At 32.3% G+C, this 11,709-nt stretch overlaps 2 protein-coding genes and 1 pseudogene across 3 annotated transcripts in view; all 3 read left to right on the top strand.

Annotated features, from left to right (window-relative positions):
* Nucleotides 1–490, top strand: part of LOC110421143 (protein LURP-one-related 15-like) — a 1,101-nt gene extending 611 nt beyond the window's left edge. The window contains exons 2-3 of the mRNA XM_021434635.2: nucleotides 1–88; nucleotides 194–490. The exon at nucleotides 1–88 is cut by the window's left edge and continues 140 nt beyond it. Of these exons, the coding sequence (XP_021290310.1) occupies nucleotides 1–88; nucleotides 194–334 (229 nt within the window). The 3' untranslated portion in view covers nucleotides 335–490. The remainder of the gene's footprint in view (nucleotides 89–193) is intronic.
* Nucleotides 491–4,420: 3,930 nt separating this feature from the next.
* LOC110421325 (protein LURP-one-related 15 pseudogene) lies at nucleotides 4,421–6,700 on the top strand (annotated as a pseudogene). The gene is made up of 3 exons (XR_016351538.1): nucleotides 4,421–4,723; nucleotides 6,238–6,464; nucleotides 6,569–6,700. The product of XR_016351538.1 is annotated as a protein LURP-one-related 15 pseudogene (transcript).
* Nucleotides 6,701–10,212: 3,512 nt separating this feature from the next.
* LOC110421324 (protein LURP-one-related 10-like) lies at nucleotides 10,213–11,486 on the top strand. The gene is made up of 3 exons (XM_021434900.1): nucleotides 10,213–10,491; nucleotides 10,943–11,164; nucleotides 11,340–11,486. The coding sequence occupies exons 1-3, from the start codon at nucleotides 10,213–10,215 to the stop codon at nucleotides 11,484–11,486; spliced, it is 648 nt and encodes a 215-aa protein (XP_021290575.1).
* The last annotated feature ends 223 nt before the right edge of the window (nucleotides 11,487–11,709 follow it).

Below are 11,709 nucleotides of genomic sequence, written 5' to 3'. Positions count from 1 at the left end.
GGATGTTTGTGACTTTAAGATCAAAGGGACTTGGTCGGAAAGATCCTGTGTTATTTATGCTGGAGAGTCTTCCACTATAGTTGCCCAAGTAAGATTTCTGCACCTGCTTCAACCAAAATCTCTTCCGTTTTTTCTGATTAAAACCTGAGGCACTTGAAAACTAATCTAAGTAATGACTGTTGAATGTGAGCAGATGCAAAAGAAACACACAGTTGAAAGCGTCTTGGTTGGAAAGGACAAGTTCATGGTGACAGTGAATCCCAACATCGATCATGCATTCATCGTGGCCCTAATCGTGATTCTTGATGGGATAAATACTGGAGTGGTGGCATAGCAGTATTGATTTGGGTGGGTTAGACTTCAATCTCTAGAAAATTTAGGCTTATATATACAATTAAGGAGTAGATTCTTTTTATTTTTTCTGTTTTTTGAATACTCTTGTACTTTTTTATGTATCTTTTTAATTTCTATGAATTGTGCTTTTGAAGAATTTTCTGCATTTTTTTTTGTATTTTTATTAGTGCTCTCATTACTATTATTGATTCCCCCGACTTGGGCGACACAGGCCCATAAGACCCAAACGCAAATTGAAAAATAAAGTAAGAATTTTAATTAAAAGGTTTAGATATTTAATTGGTAATAAATATCCTGTGGAGTAGCAATATTCTTATATATTAAAATGAAAGTGACAAATTAAACTGATGAATAAAACGTTACAATATGTTCTTTGGATATAATTTTTGTACAATAAATTTTTAAATCAAGTTTATTGTTTTCAAAATTAATAACATTAATCCAATTATGAAGTAAAATAATAAATTAAAAAACAACAGACTGTTTGATTCTCTTCAATAGAAAAAACAGTGCTTATGAGAGAGAACATCGGATGCTAGTGAGAGAGACGAAACGAGTGCTTGCACTAAAAAGAAGTTAAAAGGAAAAATGAGTTGTTGATTTCCTTGAAACGGATGGTAGGAAGAATTTTGATGATCATGATCAGAAATCTATGATGAATAGTGAAGGCGGCCATGGCAGCAAGGGTGGAAGGACAGTTCCTTGTCGAATGTCACAACATCGCATTTAACTTTATGTCAATTTAATTAAATGTCACGTCAATAAACATAATAGAAAAATATAAAAATTCAATTTTTAAGAAGAATATTAAAATTAATGGTACATAATTTGACCAAATATTTTTTTAAAAAAAAATTAGTATCTTTATTGATTTGGCTGAGAAAAACCGTGTGCTCTGGCCAAGGAGAAATCAACCAGAACATCGGTGGCAAAGTCCCAACTCGTCATAAATATCACAAAAACATGAGTTGTCCCTTGAGGCAAAAAACCAGTCAGGCTCACTCTACATCACCCACTCACCCAGGTTCATACAGCTCCAAAACACAAAAACTCCCACACAAGGCATTCAAAACCAGACACATCAGGTCTCACAACTATCTGCCACAGAAAACGTAAGAACTTTAAGTATGGGAGCCATGTCCCTGTTTCCAATTCTTGCACCATCTTATGGCAAACTCACCAACTGCAAAATCAGTTTCGCACATGAAACTAGGAACGCAACGTAACCAATAGTCCCTGATTCCAAAAAAAAAAAATTGCAGCGGATCGAGACAATTCCACACCTTGGTGTAAAAATGAGCAGTGAAAGAATGCCCTTACAGAAAATTGCTTTGCCATTCGTTGCATCACATACCACCAGTACATTCATCGCTCATGCGCTGACTCTGGAATAAACCATCAGCAGGTCCTCCTCTCTGTCTACATCGACTTTAGCTAATCTGTCAGCATGGTCATTAGCTGAACGTGCTGTATATATGCTGAATCTTCCACTCCTCCACCTTAGTCTTCAGGAAGTTGATGTGGAGACGCATTGCATAAAACATAAACTTTCCTTGAAACCATTGCCTTGGTCAGCGAGAACGAGTGACTCCCTATGGAGCCTCCAACCAATCTTTGGAGCTTAAATCCTCAAATTTGAGCAAGAAATGGTGAGAGAGAGAGAGTGTGTTTAGAGGAGAGAACGAGTGCGAAAAATGAAAATTGGGTGGGCTGCATGGCCCCCTTTTATTTTATACCCCACGTCTGAAGAATCGATATTCACATGCAGGTATCGATACTTCTACAAATAAAGTGCTTCTCAAAAGCATTAATTCTCCACGTTAGGCATCAATATTATCTTAAAAATATCATACTTTTTACACAAGTATCATATCGATATTTGATTCATATATCGCACTTTTCAGATTCGAAACTCTATCATTTAACCTCATACTCATACTCATACTCTCTCTTTAACATATCACGTAACCTCCAGACAAGGATTTCTGCAATGGTTTTGAGACACGTAGTTCGAAAATTAAGCCACCGGGTAGGTTTTTCATTGAAATTCGTATGCAAAAAATTCAACGTGTCTCATCGTACCTCCATCCACAATACTAAAGTCAACGCCTTTTCCTTCAACTCTCGCAATTTTTCTAAACCATCAAGCTTCTTAACTTTTGTCTCTAGTTGTTCAATGTTTTTTTTAGCCTTTGAATTTGTATTTCCATCTTTCTTCTTTTAGCTTTTGAAATATGTGTTCTCATCTTCGTTCTTTGGTCTTGAAATGAAGTAGTATTTACGCTCTTGATCATATAGTCTATTTTATCTTTGTTCTTGACCTACCAATAAATTCATTGAATAAATTATTAAAGGAAGGGATATGATTCGTTTCACAATTCTAATGTTATGGGATCTTATTCTTTCTTGATTTTCTACTTGGCTTGTTTCATGTTTATATGTCTCATATGATTGTGTTGGAGTGAGTAATTTGTATTTTTTATGTTTTGAGACCTAAATATAAATTACATTTATTTATGCTTATGGAAGACCTTTATTTATGTATATGCTGTTGTAATCATGGCAACATACGATGTTGGCTACTTAAGAAATCCAGCATTAGTGAGCAATGTTCCGCACCATACTGATATGAATTAACTGAATACTAAATTCGGAAGAGAACTGGATTCTTTATGCTTTTGTTATTTTTGTTCTTTGTTTTTGAACCATCAGTAAATTCATTAAATAAATGATTGGAGGAGGTGATATGATTAGTGTTATGATTCTGAAGTAGTGCCGACCATTTTCTTGCTTTATTTTCTAATTAACTAATTAATAACAAGTTTGAACGATTTAGTCTTTAATTGAATTCCAGGGATTGTATCTTGTTTTCAAGTTGTTTGCTACAGGCGATGCCCTCTTTTTGATTTGGTGTGATGATTTGGTTGTTGCACATAGTCTTCCAAAAACTTGTCCTCTTTTATTTCGTTCACCCATGCTTACTCTTGGTTGATAATGAATTCTACTTTTCAAAAAACAAAATTACTAACTCTCTATGGAATTGCAAATATAATACTAGTTAAAAAATTAAATCATTATCCCATGTAATGAAAGCTTCAAGTGATATGAGAAAATAAGTTCAAATTTTCAATCTCCCCACTAAAAATCTTCTCACTAATCTTAATTCTTCTTTTTCCTTTTTTTCTTTATAGTTCATCTAGCGTTAAGAGGTCTCATATGGAATCGATATTCCCACAGTTTTAGAGATTCTCTTATTTAGTGAATATCATTTTTAATAAATTTTATTTTTTGGAAACAATAAAGTAGATTACCGCGTAATTAATACAAATGAAAGTATAGTTTATTTTCGTGGAAAGAGGGTGGTGAAGGAGTTTCCCGTTTACATAGCTGAATTCTTGACTTTTTTTTTTGCTTTTTTTTTGCTTTTAAATTGGTTGATTTGACTGATTGGAAGTAAGAAGTTAGTACACAATATGGGAATTGGGAAGACCAAGTCAAGTCAAAAATGACGCGCAAAAGGAGGTGGGGCAGAAGTTTCACCTTTGCAATTTGCAGTTGCCGTTTCTTACAAGCATCGCCGCCTCCTTTCCGCTTATCTGGGGCGCTTAATGTATATTTTTTTTATATATTGGGTGCCTCATCTAAGACCGTGCTGACTGCTGCCACGAATCGGAAGAGACGAATTTCCATTTATTCAATTTTTTTTTTCTCAATCAGTCATCGATTTCATCGATAGTGAAAATAATTACAAGAGGTGGCAATTGCTGCTCGAAAAGTGCAGTGACGGCGTCTGTTAAACAGATTAAAATAAGATAACTTTTATCAAAAAAATTCTCCACATCATAAAATAAAAAATATATAGAGCAAACTGAGATAGAGAAAACGATCAAAGATGAAAATGAAAGGATGCCCCCTATGCTCTATATTGTGACAGCATCAAAGCAAAAACAAACACTGTATAAACGAAAAGGAGCAAATTATGTGAAAAGAACGTATTTAAAAGCAGACTGTAATAGTCATCACCATCAAGCAGAAAAAGTAAAATTCCTGTCAACCCCACATTTGGCTAAGGAATCTGCAAAGGCCTTACCTTCCATTTATTCAATTTCGTCCCAATCCAATGGCATACCCTAGTTCCAGAACACCATCAGCTAACCCCGTATCCATTATCAGCCCTCCGTTCTGTGCTCCTAACCCCATCGAGCTTGCAGTTCTCAAAAAGGTAAAGAACATCACTGATGGCAACTTTGTGGTTGCAGACAGCAACGACAATATCCTTTTCAAAGTTAAAGAAACTTTTTTCACCATTCATGACTGTCGAGTTTTGCTAGATGCCGCCGGGAATCCCATTATCTCATTCAAACACAAGGTTTGATTAGTCCAAAACATCAAGTTACCATTTTTTTTTTTGAAAAGTAAAAATTGTATTAGTTCCAAAAACTTGTATGTTATAACAAGTATTGAATCTTGTTGAATTAAACGATATTATCATTTTGTAATTATATTACTCTTTTTCTCTCCATAGCTTGACTTTTTATGAGTTACATCTTCATGATAAGTTCAAGGGTTGAATCTTCTCATGATAATACTTTTATCATTTTGAGTAATCAAGTTCTTTCATAATTGTATTACCTTTTTTTTTACTTTTCAAAAAAGTAATACAATTACAAAAGAACTTAACTATTCAAAACGAAAAAAGTATTTTTCCTGGGAAGATTGAAGCCTTGAACCTATTTCTTTCATCAAATTATCAACTAATTCTAATTTAGATATACTTACCCATTCATTAAAATACCAATTAATTACACCAAAGAAACTATAACCCAAGCATTCTGTATTAACTTAAAAAGCATCTAGTATTCGCTCCACCAAAAAAGGAAAAAACTTGTGGTTGACGTCTCATGGCCCGAGCATAACAATTTGGGAATCATTTCCTATCTCAAAAGCCTTGGTAGCCTTCTTGCATCCATCTTCCGGTAGCCTGGTTCAATTCCTTGAAACTTCTCCATGCAAAACATCACTTGTGAAGCCAAAACTTCATCTCCCACGGCAGCACACATGCATCATTGATTTCATTTTAGTGGCCTATTGCGTGCTTCAATGAAGTTCCTCCCACTCTTCCCTCTTCTCCATTTTTTGCTACAGATGATCAAAAACCTTAAAGTACCTAACCATTGTCTTATTGAGCATCCAAGTGCATACGACCATATCTTAAATCCCTGCCTTAAAAATCTCAATAACAGAACCAGCAAAGAGACATCATAAAACGCCAGCCACAAGAAACCACAGAACAAAAACCCCAAAAAAATCACTCATCAAACTTCCTACACTTTATCAAAACGTCCTAATTCACTACAATCCAATTATTAAGAGTACTCAAAAGTCCAAATAAAATGCCGCAAAAGTATCAACCCTTCACCTTAAATGTAGCACTGGTCCGGATGGTGTTCTCTGCTTGCATCCACAGACTCGAATTCCACCAATCTATAAATAACGTCCTCCTTTTCCTCCTGAAAAACCAATCCCAATCTCTTACTCAACCCCCAGATTTCTTCCGCATTGCTTCTTAGCATTGATTTTCTTCTCCTTATATCCGTATCTGGGACTGAAGCACTACCCTCAGCCTCAATATAACAATCCACCAGACTATCTTCCTTCACCTTTCCACTTCTATTACTCTTCGAATCGGACCCCCTACTCACCATTTTTACCTTTTGCTGACTACTACCTTGTTTGCCTTTATTCAACCCTTTTTTGCTGTTTGATAGGTCCTTTTCAAGTTTCCATGTTTATTAGATCAAATGGCATGCCTTTATAGTATAAAACAGCCTATAGATATTTTCACCGTTATTCATTTTCTTTCCCCTGTGTTTATTAATGTAGTTAATGAGTGCACATGATAAATGGCAAGCCTTCAGGGAGATAGCACGGACTCCAGTGATCTTATCTTTACAGTTAAACAATCTTCAATGTTTCAGTTAAAGAACAAATTAGATGTGTTATTGGCAAACAACACGAAGGAGGATGTTTGTGAGTTTAAGATCAACAGGAGTTGGCCGGAAAGATCCTGTGTTGTTTATGCTGGAGGGTCTTCCACTATAGTTGCCCAAGTAAGATGTCAGCACCTGCTTCAACCGAAATCTCTCCTTTTTTTCTGATTAAAACCTGAGGCACTTGAAAACTAGTCTAAGTAATGACTGTTGAATGTGAGCAGATGCACAAGAAACACACAGTTGAAAGCGTCTTGGTTAGAAAGGACAAGTTCATGGTGACAGTGCATCCCAACATCGATTACGCATTCATCATGGCCCTTACCGTTATTGTTAATGGGATAAATACTCAGTAGGGGCATAACACAGCTATTGATTTCGGTATAAACATCGATCTCTAGACAGTTTAGGTGTATATATAAGGAGTACATTTCTTTTTCCGATTTCTTTGTTTTTTTAATCTTCTTGTACTTTTTATGTGATTTTTAATTTCTATAATTTGAATTTTTGAAGAATTTTCTGATTTTTTTATTTTTATTTTTTTTGTATTTTTATTAGTGCTCTCATTTTTTATTATGGACTCCCACAACTTGGGCCACCGGCCCAAATCACCCAAAGGCCGATTGAAAAATAAAAAAGAATTTTAATTAAAATTAAAGATTAGAGAATTAATTGATAATAAGAATCCTATGGTGTCTACAGTAATATTCTTATATTAAAATGAAAGAGATGAATAAAAGATTATAAATTAAAAAATATAGTATTTGAAAAAATTCTTGAATTATTTAAGAAAATTTAAATGAATTTTTATTCTATTATTACATTTAATCAAGCTCTTAAACTTTTTATTTTAGGTCAAATAGCTTTTATAACAAATGGTTAATAAACTAATTATTACTAATCGAAATACCACTTATCATTTTATATTTACATGGCACAAATATGGAAGGTGAAAAATACTATATGAACATATCAACACATATATATATATATAACATCATCATTCAATTATAAAATTGAATTCAATTTTAATACAATCTTTATACTATTAAGTTTAACACAATCCTTGTACTAATTATAAAATTGTCCCAATTTAATTAAACACATTCAATTAAAACCTTGAAATTCAAAACTTCTTTTCAATTAATTCTAACCTAATTCCCAATTTTACATTCTTTCATTGCCATCTTTTAATGTACATGACGCGTTAGATTCTTAACATGTTAACAAAAAATATAAACTATAATCCTTAAGCAATTAAAATTAGATGAATCAAACTATTTTGCATTCATAATCAATTTCCAAATGGATTAGTTCATATTTTTAAGTCAAGATTAACATTTAGCAATGTGTCATATATAACTACCCAAATGTTATGAAAATCAAAGAGGTTTCACTTAACCCTTAAGTGCTTAATCTATCAATGTATTTCAATACTTAATCATTTAATCTCTCGATAAAACATAGATCATAGATTCATGGTATTTGTCTCTATACTTCTCTTTATCATTAATTTCAACTCTTGAAACTTGTTCTTAACTCTTTAATGAAATTTGAAAATTTTATTTTCTGGATCTTCATTTTACCTTGATCAAAGATTTTTTTTGAGTTAAAACATGTTAAGAAACAATGGGTTATATCTCTCAAAGATCACTTAAAGGTGATAGATCTTTTTATTAATCATTCATTTGGTTTCATGTCTTTCATTGTATGCCAATATCCCCCCATTGTAGATCCTTAGCTAAGACAACCTAATTATAGTATCAAAATATAACAATCCTCATATAAAATTACCTAATAATCTCAAGTCTAAGAGCCACTCATACAATTGGCATATGAGAATATTTTCATAAAAACATGAATGAGCTACCAAATGAAATTGTGATCATGTAGCATATCCAATGAAATTATCCTTCAAACAAGTATCCATATATTAGTTTTAAATATCTATATACTTCAATCTATATATGAAACCAATTGCTCACTCGAAAGAAATAAACATAACATGTAATAGTTCTCGACTTTATCAATATCCTGTCTTGAAAAAGCATTGGCTAGGAACTTTTAAAACTGAAACTTTAATGCAATAAAGATTTCATAATTATAACTCTTTCTAATTCCTTTTACAAAGCATATTCATTCCATGAATTTGATCTTTATAAGTAAATAATATAAAAATGTATAAACTCCTAATAATAATTATAATACATAAAACAATATAAATCTTTTACAAAACATGTTGATTGGCTCGTGGGGCACATGTCAACCCATCAGTAGCGCACATTTATGTAGTAAAAACATAAATAATATTGTTATTCAAACTTTTAGTTACACTTTTCAACTTTAATAACAATTAAAGAGTTGTAGTCATTGTTAATGTAAGCAATCTTTATAGTTATATTATATTTAACAATTATAAAAAATTTATATAATATAATTAAATCTATAAAAATATTATTTAAAAGTAAAAAAGACTACAACTAAAAACACTTGTGACAGCATTCTAAGAAAAAGAGCAGTCAAATGTCAAATTTGTTGTCATGCGATTTCTTTCATGAATATAACATATTTTATATATGAAATTTATTTGATTGTAATTAAAATTTTATTTATAATTGTAACCTCATAAAAGAAATTGTATTAGGAACAATGTATCGAATTTTAATTGTATTATATAATATTACGTATAAATTTTATTTTACAAACAAAACTTAAATTAGAGGTGTCCACAGATTGGGCTACATGTCTAGCCTGCAAGCTCGGCTTGACTCAAGGTGGTTTCGGATGAATTCTAAGCCCGTTACTCCACCCGACCCAAAAATATTATTATTTTAATAAATAATATTTTTTTAATTTAAATCTTAAGGTTTTTTCTTAGGAGTGATTTAAAAGTACCCTTTAAAGGTTGCTCACTTTTTATTTATACTAACTTTCTTGTATGAAAATGTATTAGAACTGTCAATGACATATAGATTGTTGGTGTAAAATTCTTCTCTAAATTTATAATTTACATGATCAAAAATTCATACACTTGAGGCCATCAAATCAAGGCTGACTTTAGAAGGTGCTTTTCAAAAAAAAAAAAAACTAATGTGATAAATTTTAATACATTTGGAGAAGATATTAATTAATATGGTAACCTTAAAAAATATCTTTAAAGTACTTGTTAATAAAATTCTTAATTTTAAAAAATATATAATAGTATTGAAATATTAACATAAAAATATTTTTTACTAATATTTTATATTTAATATACATAAATAGATAAAACATGCCGATTTCAAGTACAAACTAAATTTTCCAGGTATCAATCGTGCCGACACAAGTAATCCAAATACATCTTTTGCCATGCAATTATATTTTGGTACAATATCTTTTAACAAATATTTTTGTTAGTAGTTAATAGTTAATTATCTGTTAATTTTTTGTGATTGTTTATTACTAAGTTTTGCGAAAATTGTTTTTAAGTTTATAGATAATATTTTCTGTTATATCTTTATTCAGAAAAAACCTATTTGTTTTTTACAAGAAAAAAGCCAAAATTTGTGTTGTTGTAAGTGAAGGTTGCAACAAACATTTCATAGCCGGCCTAGCCTCATCTCAAACAAAACAGTGATCGCCAGAATTTGATTCAAACGCGTACCATCTAAACAGAAAACTCTTAGGAATCCCTCAGATTTGCCATTCCTAGTTATAGCAACGCGTTTCGCCTTCTCATCAATTTCCATATATAAACACAATACTACTCAAAGAATCAATCATCAACTCCAAAACAAATTTACACCCAAACGCCAAAAACACAAAAGTGAACATTCCATTCTCCCTCAAGTTTCCTGTTGTTTTTCGTATTACGAGTAAAATGAACCCAATGGCAGCCTTAGGAGGAATCTTGCCAATGCCAGCACCGGCCAATGCCTATACGCCGCCGACTGACCCCATTGTGGTGATTGGGGAACAGTTCCTTGCCCCATATCCTGTGGAACTTAAAATACAACAGAAAGTATTTACACTTGCAGAAAATAACTTTGATGTTACTGACGTTAATGGTAGTCTTATTTTCAAGGTTAAAGGTAAGTTATTCAGCATTCGTGATCGTCGCGTTTTACTTGACGCAGCTGGAAATCCTCTCGTCTCTCTCCAACAGAAGGTAACTTTTCCATTTATTTAGTTTCATTTATCTCGAACAATGCTAGTTTTCCGAATATGTGTTCTAACAAACACAGAATATTTTCCGACTCATTTCGATCTACAATTTTCAAACATATATCTCTTCTATTTAATTGATTATCATATCATTAAATTTTCTTATTCTTCAAGAAACCCAAATATTTTTTTTTAATTCATATTTCATTCTTTACGGGTTAGTAATATCATAAGTCAATGGCCCTTATCATTAATTAATGTAATGGAAAGAAGATGTGGATATATATGATTGCAAATTGCAAAAATTTCATGTGAAATCAACCATTTAATTTGTTTAGTAGCAAATTAAGATCAAAATTTAATGGTATTTATCAGTATCATAGTTGAAGTACCGAATCAATCAAGACATTGATAACTTGGTACTTAATGTCTGTTTTTTATTTGTTTTTGTTCAGATATTGACTGTGCATAGGAGATGGCAAGTTTTTAGAGGAGAAAGCAACAGCTCCATTGATTTGCTTTTCAGTGTGAAGAAATCGTCTTTCCTCCAATTGAAGACAACATTAGACGTTTTCTTGGCTTCCAACACTAGTGAATCAGTGCCTGATTTCAGGATCAAAGGGGGCTGGCATGAGAGCGGATGCACCATCTATGCTGGAGAGACCGTAATTGCACAGGTAATTCATTGCACGTAAACGTTTAAATTAATGTCATACACATGAAGAGATTATCATTGTACAGATAATATTGTTACCATCTTGATAGTATTACACTGTTCAACAAACATAAATAAGAATTAAAGAGTTTGATATTGGAAATCCTGGAACTCATTGATGGATACTGATAATGCAGATGCATAGAAAACACAGCTTGCAAACCGTGGTATTCGACAGAGACAATTTTGGAGTGACTGCATGCCCTAATGTTGATTTCGCATTTATTGTTACTCTGGTGGTGATTCTAGATGAAATCAATGCTGATCGTAGTGGCGAGGACTGAACATAAACTCCCTAATCCTTATCATGTTACACCACTCTGCTTTCTCCCTTTGAGTTTGAGTGCAAACTTGCTGATGTACCCACATATCATTATTTTTTTTTCAAAAGTGAATTTTATTCTTCCATCATCGGTAATGTCATGACAAGTCTTTATCTTAATTGATAGAAAACTTTAGTGGCATAGGACACCTAGTGAGGGCAAGATCACTGTACAATTGCAAAAG

Source organism: Theobroma umbraticum, unplaced genomic scaffold (genome assembly GCF_002168275.2).
Source record: "Theobroma umbraticum cultivar Fairchild unplaced genomic scaffold, ASM216827v3 scaffold_130.0, whole genome shotgun sequence".
Classification (NCBI taxonomy): domain Eukaryota; kingdom Viridiplantae; phylum Streptophyta; class Magnoliopsida; order Malvales; family Malvaceae; genus Theobroma; species Theobroma umbraticum.
Note: the sequence above shows the minus strand (reverse complement) of the source record. Positions and strands in the feature narration are given on the sequence as shown.